Source organism: Uloborus diversus, chromosome 8 (assembly GCF_026930045.1).
Source record: "Uloborus diversus isolate 005 chromosome 8, Udiv.v.3.1, whole genome shotgun sequence".
Taxonomy (NCBI): domain Eukaryota; kingdom Metazoa; phylum Arthropoda; class Arachnida; order Araneae; family Uloboridae; genus Uloborus; species Uloborus diversus.
The window spans coordinates 78,609,989-78,633,302 of NC_072738.1; the positions used below are offsets into that span (position 1 = coordinate 78,609,989).

Genomic DNA, 23,314 nt, shown 5'->3' on the forward strand with positions numbered 1-23,314 from the left:
TTAATTTTGTGAAAAATCAAAAAATTTCGCAAAAAAAAAAAAAAAAAAAAAAAAAAAATTTTGTTAAAATGAAATTTTAGAATTTAGAGATGGCACAAACTGCATCAATTAAACTTAAAGTTGAGTGTTTTCCTCTTTTATGTCGAGAAAGTCATTCTGGAGTGTTTTTCTGATATTTGGAGTGGGGGGGGGGGGGCATCGCTCTCTCATGTATCAATATTTATCTACCATTTTACATTATGTTAAATTATACTAGAAATACTTCTGTACAGTATTTAAAATAATTGTGACAAAAAAATAAATAAGTAAAATAAAATTCTGAATAGGGTTCAGCATTTAACTTTTTGACCCCCAAGACACTCTTAAAAAGCACAGAATTTCGTTTAAAACTTATAAATTCCGTGATTTTAACAAAAATAAAAAGATATTTTAATTGTTTACCTCTTAACAAAGCGTCAAATCATCAAAAATTCGAAAAATCGGATTCCCATAGCGGATGCAAAGAGATCGCAATTCTCAAAGTGAAGGTATCAAAAGTATAAAAACGGCTTGTAAAAGAAATATTTTTGATAAAATTATTTTAAAATTGCATTTTAGAGTCCTATGATAAACATTTCATTAAAATCTGTGGACACAGTTGACGCAAAAAAAAAATAATAATAATAATAATAATAATAATAATAAATAAATAAAATAAAATAAACCATCTATTCAGCATTTTTATTTTTGACTTGTAACAGAAAATGGAATTTTGCTTTAAAAACTTGAAATGAGAGTTCTAACAGAAATAAAGCGACTTTTCATTTATTTGCATCCTAATAAAGCGAAGTTAGCTTGAAAAAAGAACAAAATATGATTCTCATATCGGATGTTAAAATATTGCATTTTTCAAAATGTAGACATCTAAAGAAAAAAAAACGGTAATTAAAAGAGTTTATTTAAAGTTAATCATCCTTGTTAGCATCGAAAAATCAAAACCCATATAATTTTCTCCCAAAATAACAATTAAACATCGCACTGCACCGTAAAAACGCAAATATTGACAAGCTGGCAAAATGATAATATTTTCTAATCAAGTCCTTATAAAGGTTCAACGCCAGATGCTAAGTGGTGATAATTTTGAAGTTGGTAACCCTATCTGAAGCGATCAAATTTTTTCCTCACCCTTACTATCCCTTTGCAGTTTTGAGTTCATTTTGTAGATATATATTATTAATGTTTATTAAATCATGAGTGGAGAAAAGTGCTTACCAATGCCTTTTCAGAAAAGTTTACAACAACACCGCTGCTAATTAGCTGTGATAAAACAAACAACCATTATATTTATTTGGCAGTAGCAATAATTTATCGCTTGCAGGAGTATCGCAAGAGTGCCGATTTTTTTTTCTTTTCAAATATAGCCGATTTGGTATAAGCTGATCCCTCTAATTTGACTTTAAAAAAGGTTCCAACAATTATTGGTTTATACACAGAAATATGCGTTATTTTGCTTTCAGATTTGCTCTTTCAATAAACAATTTGTGAAAGATCCGATCTTGTTTATCAGAATTTTGTGAAGGGTCCGTTTTGTTTGATCGGGATTTTGTGAAAGGTCCGTTTTGTTTGATCGGGATTTTGTGAAAGGTCCGTTTTGGTTGATCGGATTTTTGTGAAGGGTCCGTTAACGGACCCAAATATCCTCTGGCCAGACCCCTGAACTACATATATCAACCATTAATGTTACAACCAAAAAGTAGAGATTAAAACACAAAATAGCAAGAAATTTCACACACACACACATATATATTTACAGATCAAGAAACCCCTTTGTCATGCAAAAAGACATGAGCTTATAGGAGAAAATATATTCAATTAACCCTTTGAATGCTTGAAGTTTTTAAAATTCAACCCTGTGTTAACTACATTTTCATGAAAATATCCATTTGTTTTGATATCATTTAGATTTCACATACACCCCATTTCACATGCTGTATGTGCATGTTATTCCTCACTACTTTTAGTTAAGTTTTTTTTTCTTTTTAATGGATTTAATAATCAACCAAAGCATCAGCAGGCTCTAAGAAGGCTAAGCTCTATAATAATCAGTTAATTGAGTTGGAATAAAGTTTAAGAAGAAAATTTTACCAACAAAATTTTGCAACACAGTGTTTGAGCACAGAATGGTGCCTGCCTAAATACGGACCTGCAAGTCTATATGCACATCAAGGCTCTTTTTTTCATTTTGAGCAATCACGATTGCTTATTGTTTACACTCGACAGTAGTTGAAGTCCTTTGATTTTATTTTTCTATGCTTATGTAATGTAAACTCCTCTGGTGGATGGCCTCCACGAGAATGTCCCTCCTCCTCGGTGGTGGCGTCCATGTCCTCTGGTCCACAGGTCTTCTCAAGCATGTCCCTTCCCCTGAGCAGTGGCGTCCATATGCCTCGGAATCAAATCATTTATAAACAACCTTCTCGACTTTACACAATCCTTTTCACAAGAAAACAGTATCCAGCACACAACATCTAGCCTCTAGCATTCATTTAAATTTTGATATCTTTAATTCAAATTACGGTTGTGATAAAAGCCATTAGTAGAAACAAGAAACCCAACAAGTAGAGTCCCATTGCAATTGATGATTGCAAAAAGATAATTTGAATTTAAGATCTTAAAACTCAAACTAATTTTTCTTTTTTTTTTTAAATAAAAGGTTAATCTCTTCAAACAACTTAATGCCCCACAAAACTAGATTTTGCAAGATAAATATTTTATAATTGAAATAACATTATAGGGCTAAACTTTTTCCTTTGCTTTCTATTGGCTGGTTTGTTTTAATTGATGCATAATTCTTATTAAATTTAATGTTTAAAAGTAATTAAATTAATAATGATACTTTTAATAGCAATTTTATTTCTCAAAAAGAAAACTGCCACAAATTTTCCAGATTATTCATCTGATCATTTTGGATATGCCTCTTAGTGGAATGGTTAGCTCAAAACTACATTTATCTAAATTAATAAAATAAGTTTCCTCATATTAATAGTTTCTCTTCCTACAAAATGAAGTAACTTGTTTAATGTTATTTTTTTAGCTAAACAGATTGAGGAAAAGTTCTCTAGAACAAAAGAAGGCCTTTTAATAATCAGAGGATAACAATAAAAACAAATCATAATTGTGAACAACATACTTTAATTTTCTTAGTAACTCCAGCTATGGCAAAAAATTCATTGTCTTTATCAAATTCAATGCTGAAAAACAAAATCATGTTTCAAAAAGGTCAGGAAGAAAGAGGTTTGAGAAAGCACATTTTTCATAAGAAAAATTTAAAGTAATACTGTTCTGGAATTTTTCAACAAGTAATAAACATTGATAAACTTAAATAATTAAATATATATATATATATATAAAAATAATTAAACTACACACATATAATTAAACTGAAAGGATCCTAAATGAACTTCAAGATCATTTAAGAACATCACATGCTTTACACTGTCATGTTGAGAAAATTTAAAGTAATACTTAAAAAAAATGAATAATTATATATTACGCCATTAAAAAAATAAGAAGTTGATCCAGAACTATCATTGGTTAAACTATATTTCAAAGAAAATTAAACATGAAAAGGAAAAAGAATCTGTTATTGGGAAAACAATATCATTTATTTTCTCCAATTGCAGGAATTATGTTTAATAAACTCCAGTTAACAAATTTTTTTAAAGAAAATCTTATAATATACATGGAGTGTTTTGAAGAAAAAAAAACATTACTGCAGAAAAAAAAAGATAAAATTACAACAAAAAAATCTTGGATTGAAAATTTCAAAAGTGAACAGATTAAAAATAATAAAGTAAAAGCAATTTTCATATTATATTTTTCAAGGGTACTTAGCTTTAAAGCAACGGAAATTTAACTGCTTTAGTTTTTAATTGTCATCAAATAAAACATAAAAAGTAATGCAGCTGAAAGAAAGAATGAAAAAAGCTTCTTATCTCAATAATCATCGATATCTTAAACAAGAAATGAGGAAAACAAAACCCAATCAAAAAATCCTACAAAATCAAACTATGTACTTGAATATTAAAAAAAAAAACCCTATCCAAAATTCAGTTCGCTGACCACAACAGCGACATTCACAACAGTTTGTGTCTAAACCGCATAGCATGGTTCCTTGCAGCTATCAACACTGTCGGCCAGCACCCTCTGGATGAGCGAATTCATAGAACTAAATTTACCCCACCATCTATTAGGAATTCATAGAACTAAGCAATTAATTAAACATTTAATTTGCAATAACAAATTTTTTGGTCAATCTGATTTTTTAAAAAAAAAGCCTACAGCCTTCCTCAATAAATAAACTATTCACAAAAAGAATTTTTCAATTTGAACCAGTAGTTCCTAAGATTAGCGCATTCAAACAAAAAAAAAACTTTTCAGCTTTATATTATTAGCATATATTTTAACATTACCTTTTTCCCCCCTCACTGATCAAAAAATAAGCACAAATAAGGCAAGCCTTAAGCATTAGGACTTGGACTACCCTTTTTTGCCCTGAAGTTCACACATTTGGACAGCTATTCTGTGCTTCATAAAATCTAAACTATTTATTTATTTATATAGTTTTTTATCAATATATATTTTTTTAATCTCAGTTCTAGGAAGCTAAAAAATATAGCTTTAAAAAGCTAACAGTAATGAAAATCAAATCACTCAAATTTAGTAATTTATTAATTTTTTATCAGCTTACTCCAAATGAGCAGAAAAAGCAGCTTTCATTTATCAAACTTACTTTCAGACATAGTAAGTTGTTGTTAATTTCAGACATTAAAAACACAGTTTGTAGCACTGGGTCATTCCACGTCAAATCAACCACAAAAATGGGATTTTAACACCCACCGTCTCGGAATTTGATAAAACTTGGTATACTTCATCCCTTTATGGTTATAAGCAACCCCCTAATTTTTTTTTCTTTCAATATCAATTCGTTTTGATTTTATAGCCTTTTGAAATTTGGCGATTTTGCATTTTTTATCATTTTTGAGACACTCAAACTGAGAAGATGTTGTTTATTAAAAAAATTGTTTCTTGGTAAGTAATGCTATAATCTTTCTGAAAATTTTTGCATAAAATGTAAAGACTTTGAACATGTTGATAAAAAATATCTTAATAGTTTTAGTTTACATAAGAAATTTTTAAAAAATTAGAAAAGTGAAAATTTTAAATTTTTTTTGTCAAAAAAAGGTGCTGACATAATTCTGAATTTCAACAAGAGGGTCAGCTTTAAAAATCATAATTTTTTTAAAAAATGATCATGAATATGTATTCTAACTTATCCAATAAAAAACATTAGGGGACTTTGAGGGATTCTGCCCCCCCCCCCCATTCTGAAAAAAAAAGCAGGAAACATCATACAGACAATCTCTTCCATATTCTTAAAAACAGAATTGTCAGCAATTACGACAAAAATTCAAATATACAGTGTGTTGAACATTGGGCTCAAATGTAAAAAAAAAATCTAAGCTTCTTTTTCATTTGAAATAACTTAAAATATGGGGTAGTTCCACCCCAAATCTACCGTAAAAATGGGATTTTAACATGTACCACCACAGATTTTGATGAAACTTGGTATACTTCCTTATTTTGTGGTAAAAAGCAACCCCTTAGTTTTTTTTTCTTTCAATCTCAATGTATTTTGATATTATAGACTTATCAAATTTTTTGATTTTGCATTTTTTGTCATTTTTAAGACATTCAAACTGAACTGTTGTTTAATGGGAAAAAATTGTTTCTTAGCAACTAATAAACTTACCTTTTTGGAAATTTTCATAAAAAATGCTAAGATTTTGAATATTTTTATTAAAAATATTATAATAATCTTGGTTTATACTAAGAGTTTTTTAAAAATTGGAAAAAGAAAAATTGATTTTTTTTTTTTTGGTGAAAAAAGCCATTGTCAAATTTTTAACATCAGGGTCAGTTTTAAAAATCATGTTTAACAATGAAAAATGATCATGAGTATGAGTCCTAACTTCCCCTATGAAAAAAGTTATGGGTCTTTTAGCGATTCTGCCCCCCCCCCCCCTCTTCAGAAAAAACGAAAGCATCAGAGAAAAGCTCTTCTATGTCTTTGAAAACAGAGTTCCCAACAATTATTTTTTAAAATATATATATATAAAGTGTGTTTAATATTGAAGTCAGACATATAAATTTAATATTTAAGCTTTTTTTTAAATTTGAAATAGTTAAAAATTGTTTAAAATATAGACATTCTGAAAATAAGATATCATGAAATTTAAAAGTTATAGACAATATCTGCATACAGATTACTGCATTTTAGTTAAGACAATGAAAAACAAAAATTAACTCTTAACACCAATTTATAATCATGCAGTTTCTAGCATTTTCAGGATCCCCCCCCCCCTCCCACCTAAACCCTTAAGTTTGAGAAAAATTGCTATAGTGGAACGGTATTTTGTAGTAAGTTACCGCCCTAATTCTCCTGGCTTGCTAATTCTGTATTAGCTACTAGTTTGTTTGGCTCTCTTGGCTCCCTTAAGAGATTTTTCGCCTCCAGCTCATGTGATTCCTATTCCGGGTTGATGAGTGCTAAAAAGCACAAAACTGCAGTCCTCGGATGGAATAACTGAGCTGGCGGTGTATTTTAAGTATAGTGGAACTGTTTTTCATTTTAGTGTTACTGCTGTACAGCAACAAATTCATCCTTTTCATTTCTTGAAAATAGTTAACACCCCTTCAAAGCTAATAGCTTGATTGCTTAGTAATAATATGTTCTAAATAATGTAAATTACCTTCCCCCCTCCCTTCATAGCAAATGAGGAAATAAATTGCATCTCTCATATTCAATGGATTTTTGTATATTTTTTAATGAGAATAAGAAACTAAATTAGTATTTGCAAGGGAAAAAAACAATATTTGTCCGGATTCCCCCCCCCCCCCAACATAACTTGCATCTTTTCCTCAACTGCTTTTGGGAGTGTACATTAGTGCAATGCAATTAAGTGCAATAAATAGAATAGAGAAAAGAAATTAATATAAAATGTGCTAATTCAAACTACAACGGAACCTCCATAACTCAACAAACCAAGGAAACATGAAAAAATTTCGACTTAAGTGGACGTCAACTTACTGGGGTTCTAAAATTTTAATTCCTAAAGAGTTTCTGTGTGTACAACTTACTTACTGATGCTTAATATTCACATTATGAAAACTAATTCCAGTAAAGGAATTTTCTATTCTTTTCGTTTTCTTTCTTTGAAAAGTATATAGTAAAATCAATAATATATTTGAATATATTGTGAAGCATAAATACATAATTGTTGAAAAGAGATAAAAGCTTCTTGTTAGTCATGTCTGTTAAAGATAAAAAGTCCTGCTCACACTTATTTAGAATACAGGTATAATTGTGCCTTCTTTCTCTACAGTTTGGTATATTTTATCCTATCCTTTTAGAATTGCACTAACAGCACAGAGTGGTTGCTTACTCCCCTGGATAAAAGATAGAATTCTCTAAAAGAGATTTCCTAAAACTCTGAGAAAAAGTTAATACAAAAGAATGTTGGTAGCAAAAATTGAACTAGAATAGCAATTGCGTGTGGACTGATAGGGGGTTCTCGCAAATGTGTGTCAAGCTAGATAGATTTTCAGCCATTGAATTTGGCATTGGGCCAACCCTAAGAAAAATAAATGTCCAGTTACAGGGGTTATCAGTGTGTCCAGTTACTGAAGTTTCACTGTATTGAAACAGGAATATTTAGAGTAGAATGTTTATAAATCATTTTTATAAAATAAAAAGTGGCTTTAAACAACATACCGCAATTCAGGGGCGGATACAGAAAAATCTTTTGGAGGGGGCACGGGAAATTGAACTTTTCTGGGCTAATCTGTTTGATAAGCGGAAAACAAATCCATGTTTCAGTTTGATATTGCATTAGATTAATGAAACAAGTTAAAAGCTCTGCGAACTAGAAGTGTCTAGCTTCGAATTTGTCTTTTAGTCTGTTCTTTGCCCAGTTGGTTAGAGAAATCATTACTGGACAGATATCAAATTTTTACTTGTATTTGGCCTAGATCTGATTACACACAACACAATAATAAGAATGACATACATATTTTCTAATCTTCTTAGTAGGAAAACAGACATAAGGTAGAAGGAATTTAAGAACTATGAGCTGGTATTTATAGGATTTGTGATACTTTGTATTAATTGCATAGTTATAAATTAGAATTAGATGATTTCTCTTTTAATTTCTATGTTGTCTTAATGCATACTAAACAATAATTTTTAGTATGCATAAATTGTTGTAGGAAAATTTCGAATTTCGCAATAACCTGTTTTTATTGTTTATTATTAATTTATTTAATTAACTACTTTCAATTCAAAAAAATCTTGAGTATTAAGATGTTTAAATTTGGGTTTAAACACCAATGTATGTCATTATTCAAATTTTTTTTTGATGCTATTAGTAATTAGCTAAGTTTGTAAGATTGTGATCGATTTTTTTTCTTTTATCAAAATAAGGGGGGCAAAGGGGCAGAATCCCTCAAAGTCCCCTAAAGATTCTCATTTTATATGTTAGCACACATGTTACTGATCATTTAAAAAAATATATAAATTATTTTAATTTAGACCCTCATGCCAAAAAATTAAAATTTTGAAAATCATTTTTTATTGAAAAAATTTTAAAATTTTCAGTTTGTTAATTTTTTTCAATTGCTGAATATGAATTCAGATCTTTGATATATTTTTTTCTAAAATGCTTGAAGTCTTAATGTATAATGTGAAAATTTTCAAAAACTTTTTATCTTTAATTGTTGAGAAATAATTTTTTTTGCAAACAGCTGCAGTTCATTCTGAGAGAACTGTGAATGACAACTAACGCAAAATCTCAAAACTTTGAAGGGTCATAAAATAAAAACAATTTTAAATAGAGAAGAAATACTTTAGGAGGTTACATAGGACTATGAAATATAGAAGTATACAAAGTTTCATTGAAATCTGAGATGGTGGGTGTTGGGGTGTGGTTGAACTGACATGGAATGACCCCACTGTAAGCTATTAACTTATTACTCTTGTAAGCTACTAAGAAATGAAATTTTCAGTTATTTGATAGATAAGAACTGTGTACTGACTCGTGGGGTCCTAACATCTACATATTTGCACCTTAAATTACTGGTCCCCTCAAATACAAATTTCATGTAAATATTTATTTCTGTGATTTATGTCACTTTATAAATTTAAAAGCCATGAAAGGATATTTATAATGTTTTTAAAGTTTCAAACTTGAGGAGGATAAAGTTTTTGCCAGGGGCTTGAACCCCAAGAGAAAATTGAAATGAAAGGATTAATCAAAGGCATCATGTCTACACAGGATATGTCTTACACATATCTATAAAAAAAATAAATAAATAAAAATACAAGGAAAAAAAGGATATTTCTTGAACATTCTTTATATTGAGTTATCATGCTAATTTAAATTCACAGACAAACACATTTAAACTAATGAAATTTTAACTGAAAATTTCAAAAAATCTTATTTTTCACTCAAAAACCATATTTTTCATACAAAAGAAAAAAACCCTCATAAAATGAAAATTATTTAGATTCACTCAAGAGTCATTCAATCTCAACAAAAATACATCATCCAATTTAAATACACTGAAATACATTTAACCTACCTAGAGACAATATTTGAGCTGTTGAAATGATCGTTAGCATAATGTAATGATGCTAATGGTCGGACAGAACTAAATCTTGTAAATTTGGATAAACTTTCATTAAAATCGTCAAATCCAGATCTCGACAATTCACCTAAAGTAAAAGTTTTTTTTTTTTAGAAAGTGCTCTGTTCAAAGTACTAGGAAAATTACTGCTAAGTGAAAATCAAATTTAAATCTCACTTTATATAACACAACTCCAAAATAGAATGAATAAAAACTCTCTTTTATACATTAAATTCAAGTAATAAATTTAGTCATAAGCAATAAAAATTGTTAAAACTTAATTTACTTCTTTATATTTGAAACAAAGATACACAGAACTTTTTTTTTTAAATTTTAAAATGAGTTTATGAACAAAATATTTTTGAATTATAAATTGAATTAATTACTTTTTCACATTTGAAGTCACATAGTTTGAAATTTTATTGATAAATGAATCAGAGAGCTCCCTAAAAATTAACAAGATCCATCTTAACTATATAAGCTTAGTTCCTTGAATACTATCATCAATATTTTATCAAATTAATATTCTCTCAGTTAGTTAAAGTTGCACACTATTTCAAACATCATTTTAACATATTTTTAAAAACAAAATAAGTCATTCTCATAAGTAACCGAAAAAAAAAAGAAAAAAAAGAAAAACTGATGACACAGAATTTATATCAAATTTATTTTCTCAAATTATTAAACAATGTTTTTCAGTAAATTTCAACCATTAACCAGCTTTTCATTAGGAATGCTTCAAAATCAGAAATTTTGTCTAGTGTTTCCATATACAATTTCACAAGGAACAAATATTGAAGAACAGAGTTACAAAAACACTTCTTCAACATACAACATAGAATCTGAATAGAAAAATAAATAACTAAAAAGTAAAGTCAGAGCATTTTTCATGCAATGCAAAAGTTGCTAATATTTTATTTTTTGAATTAAAACTCTTCAATCGTACCCTCCCCCACCCCTTAAGGAAAGAAAAAGAGTAAAAATTAAAAGTACATTGAAATAAACAATTTTTTTTTTAAAATCAAAAACTGAGAAGTTTGCAGAAGTTTCTTTGGGATAATAATAATTTTAAAAAAGAAAATTTGAACTGTTTTTTTCCCCATTGCCAAAAATGTATGTAACTAAATTCAAGCTTTAGAATTAAAGCTTAAAAAAAATTAAATACACAAGAAAATCATTTGCATTTTAAATTCACATCAGTTTGATTCAACCAATTAATCTCTAACTTATGTGAGCAATAAGGGTACAGTAAATAATCCCAGTTCTATTTTTATTAATGACTTCTCCATTTCTGTGAACACAAAACTAAAATGCATTCTGAATCTTTTTTTTTCTTTCCAGCATTAAAAAATGAATTTTAGTTGGTTTTTAGGATAATGTTTTCCTTTGTAGAGACTAATGTTAAAATTTTTGAATAATTCAAAATATTTAAATTAAAAACCTCTTTATAAACACATTTTAGGTCAAAAAAAATCCTTAAAAATGTTGGTTTGAAGCACATCCACCTTTCAGTTTTGGATTGATGTATGCATTCATTTTCCTCTAGTCATTAATATCAAGTTTTTTGAAGCAAAGCAAAATTGAATGAAAAATAGTTAAAATCAAAATATGAAATATAGGCATGAGCATAGTCAGATAAAAATATAAAGTATCTACGCACACTACTCAAAAGTATCTGCAAGCTAATAGTTGTCTATGATGTAAAACAAGGGGGGGGGGGATTCCGAAAAAAAAAAAAAGGATTTTTAATCAGAAGAAATAAATGCATTTCTTAAAAGTTGGATTGGCTAAAACATAATAAAGCACAAAATTGCAAATAATTGCAGGTATATACTTTAAGTTTAAAAGGAACTAATTTTCATACCAATTATATGAGTCTACGAATGTAAAGACCTATTCTAAATTTCCAAATTTTAAAACTAAGCACCTTTTGGCTACCTAGTTCAGTATTCTAAGAGCTCCCCCCCCCCCCTCACCCTTGTATTCAAAATTGTTTCTCTTTTGTTCTTTTCAGTTATTTCTTTTCCGATTCATTTTCCTTTACCCAATGTAAGACATTTTTACACAGAGCAAAATGAAAAAATGTTGGACACAAAAATTTTTTTTTATTCCTTTTTTCTTTTAATGGTATGAAGGGCTGCAACAATTTCTGAAAGGGGGCAGAAAATTGCATTTATTGAAAGCATTGTAGTTTGGGTCTACTTAGGCAATGCTTAAGCAGAATTCTAAACAGATATTTTGCTCAACAAATGCAGTTAGAAACATTGAGGTACACCAAAAAATAACTGTCTTGCCTTAAAAAAAAGGAAAAAAAAAAAAAAAGAATACATACCACTAGAAAGAAAACAGTGCCTTGGTGCTGAAAATAGATTGATAAGATCAACTTTATAATATAGAATAAAAATTGCAAATTATTGCATACATGTTTGTGCTTTAGTCTGATGTTCTTTTCTCTATAAGTTCATTTTGCACTGAAAAAGGGGTTGCTAGTATCCTCCCCCCCCCCCCCCCAACAAAAAAGGAAAAAAATTAACAAACTTGTACGCAATAATTCATGATTTTTATGCTTCATTAATGCTGTTTCTTAACAGTTTATACATACCACTAGTTGAAAACATTAAATCTTTGGAACGCAATAGGAAGTAGCTTTGTTCTAAGTCATTAAAATGTTCATGAAGCCTTTTTCTGCGGGCAGCTAAGGAAGGACTGCTGTGGATATTGTTACCCTACAAAAAACAAGTAAGAGATGTGATAAACAAATAATTTTGGGTCAAAATGACATCCAAATAGTGCCTATATGAACACTTGAAGCTTAAGATCAATCAGTGACGTGCGGTCCGCCCAAGCAGAGCTTGGGTACTCCAATTCTTTCATGGAAAATCAGTTTTAAAAAATAAATCTAGTAGTAGCTCTAATGGCAATTTCCCGGGAAAACATATAAACCGGCAAGAAAAGAGAAATCCAAACTATGAAGGGGTGTTGCCATGACAACACAGTGACGCCATCACTCCTATCCAATGATAAGAGCCAGCCGTTGTCGCTTCTTCAGATTTGAAACCAAGCAAGCAGTTCCTCGCATGGGGAAGTAGGGTTGCCAGATTGACTTGTTTTGAGCCAAATTGCAGTAAGTGAACCATTCTTAAAAGTGGCTGGCTTTGAAACATATTTTCGATATAAATAAATATTTAGATCATTTTACACATAAAAAATATATCTTGTTAAAAAATTAAAGTTTAATTATTGTCTTCACTTTCACTTTTGCTGTGAACACAAATGGTTCAGTTTGCTTTAGAATCAGTCTTCCTCACGTTATTAATATTACGAATCATGTTAAACAAAATCCTTATTTAGTCCATCATCAGCTATTATTTTTCAATATCTATTACAGCTTAATCTCAAAACCCCCATCTTTTACGGTATAGGTTAAGTTTGACCATGGCTGCACTTGATTCTTGGTCATGACAATCTCTGAAACTCATGGCAACAAAGAGGGCGCTACAGGCAATCCCTGTTTTCCGCTCTTACAATGAAAACGTCCATTGATTGGTGGATACACAGGATTGGGTTTAGCGCCTCTTGCGGTCAAAATGGGCAACATGCCATTGATTGGTGGATACACATGGTTGGGTTTAGCGCCTCTTGAGGTCAAAATGAGCGACATATGAAGAATCGCATTTTTCGAGACTTTCAAGAGCAGATCATCTTAAGCTACTAGTTGCATGGTTTAATACAGAAGAGTCATATTGTCTAGGCCCGTAAAGCTTAAGCAAATCAAGTGCGGCCGTGGTGTGACGCTGGAAAAGTTACAGAAGTATGATTTTATACCTTTTTTGGGGTAAGAAAAATGTTTCAGCATTTATATAGAGTTTCATTTAAATTACTGAAAAGTTTAACTTGAAGAAGAATTTCTGTTTGGCCACTAAAGCATCCAGACAATGGTGAATACTATTACAAAAGGAATGAGGTTCAAAAATGAGTTCAAATACATGTATATGCAGTCGAATGTACATTAGCATTCTTTTCTTTTTTTAACCGAAATTGTATAAAATGAGTGCCATGTAAATAGGGAGATGGGTTCAGTAATAATGACGTAGGTACTTACATATTTACTACCATTGAATCCATCTTGCTTAGGCATATTTGACGAGCATTCGTTGTCGCCACAATTTTGCGAAGTAGATGGATCTGGCTTTATATTGTTGGAACAACTTGGTAAAGAACTCTGAAAAAAAGAGAAAATCATATAATTGAATAGGAGAAACACAGAAATAAACATTAATACACAAAAATGTCATTGCATCTACACTTTTGCCCATTAATCTGATATTTACAAATTAAATCAAAAGCAGCTGAAATATTTATCTGTTACTGGAAGAAATACATCATAATAGCTCGTGTCATTTGAACTGGGAAACAAGATAAACATAGTTGATGTCAGGGTTCACACTAGGGTGCGGGATTGCCTGATTAACGCAATTTTTGCTAAAATCTCACTCAATAAAAATCTCTTTGCAGGTTGTTCACTGTTACCGGACACTTCACAAAATTTCTCATCTCTGATTTTTCAGCTTTTCTGAAAGAAAGTGGTAAATCCAACCATAGCAAAAAAGCCTGTTGTGCACATAAATAACTAACAATAATTATTAGTGCACGGTGCACATAAGATAACGGAAAAGCAGACAAAACAGAAGAATATTAAGGGTTGGTTGAGTGTTCAAAATGATCAAAGTCAGCCTTTCTACGGACACAAATTTGTAGCATCTATAATAATGGGCGAAAAGAAACAAAATTTTCTTGTGTATAATCTTTATAAAAGTTAGGAAAAGTCAATCAATAAAAAAAAACTTTGAAAAATAAAATAAATTTTAATGCATAAAATGTATGAAACTAAATTTTATTTGCACAAGCAAACTGGCTGCTACTCCATAAATAAACGGAAAAAAATGCTCAAAGATCATATACCTAAATTTTTCACAATAATTTTGTTCCTTAAAAATTTTCTTCCATTACATCGAATAAATAAAGTTGCATTCATTTATGATTCTTCATTAGTAAATTTTACATACAATCTGATGTTGAAAATATGATCAAATGTATACAGTATAAGTACATACATACAGAAATCACAAATGTCACATTTTACTCACATGGGACTTGTTTGCTTTTTGATGATCTTTTAACATCTCCTTCAAAAATAAAACACATTAAATTTAAAAAAAAACCAAAAACTGGAAATGTTAAAAATAAATCAAACAATTTAAATTTTGCAAAACAATAGTTAATTTCAGGTTTGTCCATTATTATTTCAAAAAAAAAAAAAAACAATATCAAGTTTGCAAAAAAAGTTTTGTTACTTCTACGTAAGTAAAAAGCAAATGAGAGCATGTGCATGCACTAATACAAATAAGCTGTCGGCAATAATTTTGGACAGGCTATATCTAAAACCAAGAAACTTTAATTGATTTCAGTTCAATTTCTGAAATTGATAAGAGATTTTGTAATGGTCTTCAATAAGGATGTTAATAAAGTACGTTTGTTATACAAGTAAAATTTGCGAATGCTACTAACACATGACAAAAAACATGACATTCAGAAGCAGTAATAAAATGCATCGTAATGAAGATGAAGTCACAAAATCTTCCTCAAAAATGAATAACTATAGTTGGGGCAAGCCTAACCTAACCAGGCAGGGTCAAAATGCTGCGATGAGGAGCTGCGTATCCTTCACAATGCTGCCAGGTCAGGTTTGCTCCATCTATAGTCGTTAATGGTTCAGCTTAAAAAAAAAAAAAGTCTGCTAACAGAATGTATTGCAGAAAAGAAAAGTTTATTTTTCTGTAAAATAGTGTTGTATGATTAGGAGAAAAAAAAATTCTTGATTTAATTCTTGAATCATTGGTTGAAAATTGAAATTTAAGTAAGAACTATATCATCTTTACTTAAAATACACCACCAGCTCAGTTACTCCATCCGAGGACTGCAGTTTTGTGCTTTTTAGCACTCATCAGCCCGGAATAGGAATCACATGAGCAGGAGGCGAAAATCCTACTTCTTCCCTAAAACTTACTACAAAATATATCATGTTTAGCAGTGAAGCATCCTAAATGTCAGAACCCACAGTAAGCAAGTAAATTGTAAAAAATACTGTTTTGAGGCTATATTTTGACTTTAAATGCAATATAAATCGCATTAAAAAAAAGGTGCGCCTTAGTTTTGATATGCATTGGTGTGTTAGAACAACTCGCTTGTTGTAAAGTTAAAGCGTTTGTCATAAAACTGATAAATACAGCTGCTTTTTGAAGTAATTCTAGATATTTTATTATAATTTGTTTGCAAACAACTTATTTTCAATCTCAAAAGGAGTAATCAAGAATTTGTATGATAACAGATGTAATTTCAAAGGCTTTTCATTGTGTTGAAAAATAGCTTTAGGTTTATTGGCATGCAGACAGAATGAACATACAGCAAAAATAAAACAAGCATTTACCAGCACGATCCCATTAAATGAATTTTTTTTTCATTCTTAATATTTTTACGCAACAAAACATTATGTAATAGCTTTCTTGTTCTTTGAAATTCTGTAAAGAGTAAAGTAGTAAAACAAGTAGACTACTCAAAAGTTGTTATTTGTGCTCCCTAACAAACCAGGAAGTGTGCAAGAGTTGAGGAAATGAGTCCCATAAAAAGCCACAAAATACGAGAATCGATCAAACTTTTGATTACGTCAATGTGGAGGTACAGGAATATTTTGAATAATATTTTGCTCTATTTCCATTCATAACTCGAGTTCTTAAGATTCTGGAAGGATTTTTTATTACTTTTTAGTTTCCTACTCTTTTTGCAAATTTTCAGTAGGCGAAGTAGTTGCTGATCGTTTCAGCAGAAAAACCAATCCCTGGGTGGAAACTGATAACATTTAATGATATAATGGTCAAACAAAGCAATAATTTTAGCATGAAAACAAATCAAGAAGACCTGGACCGAATTTTGATAACAATAAGCGATTGATAATATTAAACCATGATCACAATAAATGTGGACTACTATCTAAAGAAAGATTTCCTAAAATCATCAACATTATGTAAAATTAATGAAGATACTAAAGCTCCTGTATATAACATTGAGTTTAAAATATAAATATTTTGTAAGAAGACTTCACAATTGAATTAGTTGGAAAATGCAAAGAAACAACATAAAAAGAAAGATAGATATTACTTGTACAATGAGAGAATCATGGTCAATAACATGTACTTGCTGTGTAAGACGTCTCAATTCCTGTAATTAGAATAAAAAGTAATAAAAAAGCATTGTGCTAAGGTAATAAAAAAATCATATTATTATTAAGTTATAAAAATTGTACTCACTTCTTGCTTGTGAAGACGAACTTTTTGCAGAAATTCTTTCATAAGAAGAATTTGAGTTTCTCTACAATTCTAAACAAAAAACAAAATGAATGATAAAAAGAAACGTGAAACTAAAGTAGAAAATGTTTTTATTGCTTCTAAAAAAAAAGCATTTATAAATCATTTAGTAAATGAGCCAATAAAAAATAAAAAGAAAAGAAAAAAGCAAGAAGCTTAAAATTAAAGCTAAAGCACCCACTTACAGTAAAAAGATTCATGAACAGAGATAATAGAAAACTAAAAAATGCATAAAACTGTGGTTAATTTTATGTTACAGATTAAGGGAAAACAGCAATTTTCAATCACCCAAGCTTACAGGGTTCTAAAAAATGTTTAGCTTGTCCCAATAAGAAATAATTAATGAACTATTTCTTTTTTAAGTACCACACTTGCAAAATGAACTAAAAAGTAGAAAATAAAGTCTCTAAGTAACTTGTACATTTAAACTCCCGAATAGCTTTAAAATTTCTTACAGATGGTCTGGAAAATTTGTGATTGCGAGTTTTAAATGGCTATCAAAATACTTGTAAGCTTTAAAAGGAAAAATATGGGGCGCTCGTAACAGAGATTATTGATGCACTTATAATTTACCAACAATTTTATTACTCTGCAATCTGCAAATAGTATAAACTGAGTCGTAGTCTTTTAATTGATAACCTTTCTTTAGGGGGTGCCCATCTAGGGGCGGGGGGGGGGGGGGGGTCATGGCGCAGACTGCACCACTGAAACCTTTAGGGGGTGTTTTGAGAGGTATTTTTCTCATTGGGGGGGGAGGGCTCTTGCTTTGAGGGTACCTGCGCCCCATGTTTTTCGTTTAAAGCTCACAAGTATTTTGACACACTATTAAAAACTCACAATCAAATTTTCCAGACAATCTGTGAGAAATTCTGAAACTGAATGGAGCTTTAAACCTACATGAAGCTTAGAGAAATTATTTTCTATTTTTTAGTTAATTTTACTAACATGGTACTTTGAAACTTTTTTGTTTCATTATTTATCTGCTTTTTGTGTGACTGAAATGACCCATTCGAATTTGCATTCTTCAATTAGACAATGACTGAGGCAGTTAAATTGACAATGACAGATCTCGGCAAATTTATTCAGTCAATAAAATAAGCTTAAACAATAAACTGCACCATAATAACATTGTAACCCTAAAAATCATTAAGTTCTATGTACAACACAAGTTCAATTCAAGTAGGATGTTTTTAATGTGGAAATATAAAACAATATCATCCATTTATTTCTCTGTGAATGAACTGTAAACACATAGATGATTACAAAAATATACTGGGGATGAGCTAAGCAGAAATAAAACTGCATTTCTACTAAAAAGTTGCAGTTCAACCAAACATTTTATTTAATTTCAAGCATTTACATTGAAAGTTTGCCACAATCTTGAATTATCCTTTGCATATACAAATTGCTATAATTATGTATCTTAATATATAAAAAACCTTCTGTGCGGACAATTGTCACCATAAGACTTTTAATTGGCTGGACCGATTTGGATAAATATTTTTGTGTGTAATTAAGTTGAGGCAAGCATGGTTTCGAAGCGTGATGGATCGAATTGGAAACGTTTTTGTTCATTAATTAATTAAAACATTAGATGGTTATATCTCCCAAATGATTAATATTTATTTTTAACCTATTGTTGAGCGAGAACTGAAATAAATATTTAACCTGTTGCCAAAGGACAATAAGAAAGCAAGCTCTGCTTTTTGTAATGAAATATCCTATTGTGATATATCAATTGAGAATAGATAAAACGTAGAGAGAGAAAGAGAGAGAGTGAAGCCTTCATTTCTTGAAAGCAACGATTTTAGGTCCCAAGATATATTTTAAAGTAAAGTACTGGAAGGTTCACACAGAACATGTGTTTTGTCCTCGTAGTTGAATCATGTGACCTGCGCGATCTGTGCTTTAGGTTTTCCTAACCAAATTTAAATTTATTAAAATGAAAGATGTTACGGGGCTGAAGTTTAGCACTGAAAACAGGACAACGGATCATTGTTTTAAGTTATTTAAATCTCAGGCTAACATGGATATTAGGAAAAATTATTATTACAGCAGGGTAGTGGAACCTTGGTAGAGCTTACCGGAAGAAGTGGTAATGAGCAAGGGAGTAGATAGTTTTAAGAGGGCCATTGATCTTCACTGGGGATTGTAAATTGACTAGGATCAGTCTAGCTGGACCCAGAGCCTGTTGCTGGTCGTCACATTTGTATTTGTATTTAAATGATCAGAAAGTACCATATCTAGCAACTATTGTTTCACGACTCAAATCCATCTGAGTTAGGCACCAATATCAAGAATACTTAAGGATTATCAAACTAATCAGTACATTATTAAAGGAAAAGATGATGGAATTTAAAGACGAAACGAATTTTATTTTCGTCGAGATAAATTACAACAGGGTAGTTCTGTATACCAAAGATCAATGCAGTGGAAGATCTTTATCTTTGGTGGAAAGAACAAATTAGGCAATACATGAAGTTTTAAAAGTTTTCGTTCCAAAGATCGGACCGCTAATCGGTCGGAGTTAGCTTCACTCACCGATCGGCTGGATTACAGTAACGTGGTGGCTTGGCGACTTTGGCTATCAACAATAGAGTTGCATGATCATTTGTTTACATATTTGGCGAAATATTTCAAATTGCAAAGAATTGTTTTACGTTTTTAAAGAGCGTTTAGGCATTTTAGTTGAAGAATGTTTATTTTACACCGGGAGGGGGGGGGGTGAGTGATTTACGCTTATTCGGAGCTGTTTTTACCTTTATCATTTTTTTTAACGATATACTTTCCATTGTTTTATTCATTTTCATGTGGGGAATGTTGCTGCAGGATTTCTCATTTGTTTTAGATAGGTAGTTAGTTTTTACACTTAATATCTGAGGACACTTTTATCCTTTGAGTATGGCGGAAGGAATAAACCATACAACCTATGAAGACCTTTCAAACGTGGGCGTAGCAGCCAGGGGGGAGGGGTCCAAACCCCTTTAATAATTGAGAATCGGACCCCTACAAAAATAGAATTTCGGACGATAAAATCCATTGTTTTGGGGAAAATCATTACTGTTTTAATTCCAAAAAAGGACGATAATTCACAGTTACATAACACATAATTTATTACGTGAAATGCAGTTGTGAAATGTTTAATTATTATGTAATTAAAACAAAAGGAACTTTGCGACCACAAAAGGAAAGCAACTGTCTTCAATGAAAGTTTGGAAGCAAAAAATTATTGCTGAAGCGATGTCAGAAGTCTAAACTACCTCGCAAGCAAGTCCGTCATTCAGAACTTTTACGGAAATGGGTGAGGCGCAAAGAGTAAATACTCCATGGAAATTAGACATAAGAAGAAAAAAATCAAGAATAATTTTTATTTTCTGTCATTTGCTACGGAAGGACAGGAATTTCAGGGTCCTAAATTATGTCAAGGTTAGAAAATGCTTAAAATCCCCAAAAAACTTCTAAAACTTCTCTAACCCAAAAAAAAATCTAGAAAACTTCTGCAACAGCAGAAGAAGACCACTTCTTATAACTGATATGTTGCCCCCCCCCCCCTTTTTTTGGACGCTGCCCCTCCAATTTCATTTCAATGCTAAAAAGAAGAAAAACTTTCAGTCTTAATAATGAACAGGTAGATGATAAATGAGGATATAGAATAAAAGTGAAAAGAAAATATTTCTTTTTTTTTTCCAAAATGCAATCTTAAAGTATTATTTAGGAACATCGAGATTCTGTATTATGAAATTACCTTACCTGGGCGACCAAAATAAGTTTTAAATAGAAAAAAAGCTGAAATACACAGAAAAAGAAAGATTTGAAATATTGTAATGAATAATCGCACTACAAGTAATATAAAGTAAAAAAATAGACCTAAAGTATCAGGGTACAGTATTACACTAGTTCAAAATGTTAAAAGTGTTTTTACTGAAGCCACAGACATAATGTCAAACAAATAAACTATCCAGCTGGAAATTGAAAATTTTTGTATAGAAAATCAAAGTAGTCAAATGGCTTTGAAAAAGAAAAAAAAAAAACTCTCCTCAAGCCTTATCATTTCAGTTTACTTTGTCAGGCTTAGCTTAAAATTCTGTTTTTAGAAACTTTGGTTTTGAAAGCACGAGAGAATATCCAAATCCCATTCTTTCCTCTAACGTCAGCAACGATAGCCTACAATTGTGTAATTTAGAATTTCAATGTCGAAAAACTTTCGGGAGAGCACCCTCACTGTAATCTCGGCAAAACACCCACTCCCCACTATTCAAGAGTGTCTTAACTTTCGATTTCAGAGCTTCAACTTAGAAACTATTCCACAGATCCTCTGAATCTTCCCTCCCACTAATAGCACTAAAGAGCACCTAAAACTTCGTGTTTAGCCCTCCATTTTCAAAAAAAAAAAAAAAAAAAATTTGGGATGAAGCCTTAATGGTCACTTCCCAACACCATTAAAAGTTATCTTAATTCAGCTTTTTCGAAACTTCAGTTTCAAAATATTGTTTGTTCCCAAACATGACCTGCAATCCTGTTTTTAAAACTTTGATTAAAACTCAATCTTTCTTCTCCCAAACATCACCAATAATCGTCTAAAACTGCGTTTATAGAACAATAATTTTGAAAATTTCTCAGAAGAGAATCCCCCGCACATTTTGGGGTCAATATTATGCTTCAGTAGGTAAATTCAGCTCAAAATACAGAAAAAACGGTTAAGTCATGCAACGTTAACGGGTCATTAAAATATCTTAGAAAAAAATTGCAACAGTAAAATAACACACAGTTGTTAATCAAAGTGTTTCAGTTTGTAAGATTATGTATTAAATGATAATGTTAATCAATTTTTACTGTACATGCTTTTTTTTATGCAATTTGAAATTGAGAGTGTTAAAGTTGGTCCCCCACAATAAATTTTATCTGACGACGCCAATGCTTTCAAGCATTGGCAAGAAAAAAATAGTTAATAAAACAACTGCTCAGTGGGCATTAGATAAACCAAGTGGTAATAAATATATGCATCCTGACACCAAGCAGCTTAAACATTTTCTTTTTTCTTATTTTTTTCAACAAAACCGTTAAAACACATGATTGTTTATTGAAATTTTTCAACTTTGTAATGTACAAGGTTTGAGCATAACAACGTCTCTCGGGTCCTCTAGTATTGCTTTAAATATTTTAATAAAAGCATTGTTCAACAATGATCCTGATTAACCATGAATTTTCAATGGAAGGTTCCCCTACATTCTAGCCCAAAATTAGTTAAAAACAATTATAATTCACGTTCTAATCACATGGGAATGTTGGGGAAAAAATGATGCAGAAAAATCAGGGATAATGTATGGATATGTAATTTTAATTTGTGCCAGAATTTTTTTGGCCTCATATTAGAGGATTTAAGCAAAAACGTAGATTAAAATTGGAATAAACTAATTCTATATTAGCTACCAATTTGTTTCGCATTCTTGGCTTCCTTAAGAGGTTTTCCATCTCTAGTTCAGTCACTTTCCTATGCCAGGCTGATGAGTGCTAATAAGCACGAAAGTGCAGTCCTTGGCTGGAAATGACTGAGCTGGCAGTGCATTTTATTTTCTGCTTTAGCCCTGGCTAATGGGCGGTAACTTACTGAATATACCTTGCCTCGCGTTCAATCTTCGAGTTGAACCGAACCATTGCTTTGGTCACTCGTTTGGTCTGCTAATTCTATATTAGCTACCAGTTTGTTTCGCACTCTTGGCTTCCTTAAGAGGTTTTCCATCTCCAGCTCAGTCACTTTCCTATGCCAGGCTGATGAGTGTAATAAGCACGAAACTGCAGTCCTCGGCTGGAAATAACTGAGCTGGCGGTGTATTTCATGTAATAACTAATGGTTAATTAATTAATTAGGTTATAGAATATTGCATTGTCATCAGGTCTGGGGTCGCATACAAAATTTCAAAAAAATCCTATTATAGGAAGTGGGTGAAAATTGAGTCGCAAGATTACATCCGAACAGACAAGAAAAAAAACCAAGTTAATAAGAACATAGCAAAGAAAAAAAAAGCATCAACTCCTATTAAAATTTAAAAAAAAAAAAGATCTTTACCAAAACACTTAATGTTGAAATATTAACAACATGATAGTAACAATTGGTAAACATAGAGGAAAATCATATCTTCAAAGAGCAATATTAGTTACAAAGAAAACAT

At 30.7% G+C, this 23,314-nt stretch overlaps 1 protein-coding gene across 4 annotated transcripts in view; it reads right to left on the reverse strand.

Annotated features, from left to right (window-relative positions):
- The window catches only part of LOC129227248 (E3 ubiquitin-protein ligase COP1-like), a 59,594-nt gene that overhangs the window by 18,151 nt on the left and 18,129 nt on the right, over positions 1–23,314 (reverse strand). For 2 of the 4 annotated variants that reach the window (XM_054861762.1, XM_054861761.1), the window contains exons 7-14: positions 17,088–17,156; positions 16,939–16,998; positions 14,871–14,909; positions 13,826–13,945; positions 12,326–12,449; positions 12,056–12,082; positions 9,679–9,811; positions 3,170–3,230 (exon numbers count right to left, since the gene is read on the reverse strand). In XM_054861762.1, the coding sequence (XP_054717737.1) occupies positions 3,170–3,230; positions 9,679–9,811; positions 12,056–12,082; positions 12,326–12,449; positions 13,826–13,945; positions 14,871–14,909; positions 16,939–16,998; positions 17,088–17,156 (633 nt within the window). The remainder of the gene's footprint in view (positions 1–3,169; positions 3,231–9,678; positions 9,812–12,055; positions 12,083–12,325; positions 12,450–13,825; positions 13,946–14,870; positions 14,910–16,938; positions 16,999–17,087; positions 17,157–23,314) is intronic. The other 2 variants (XM_054861764.1, XM_054861763.1) reach the window with 1 other exon arrangement.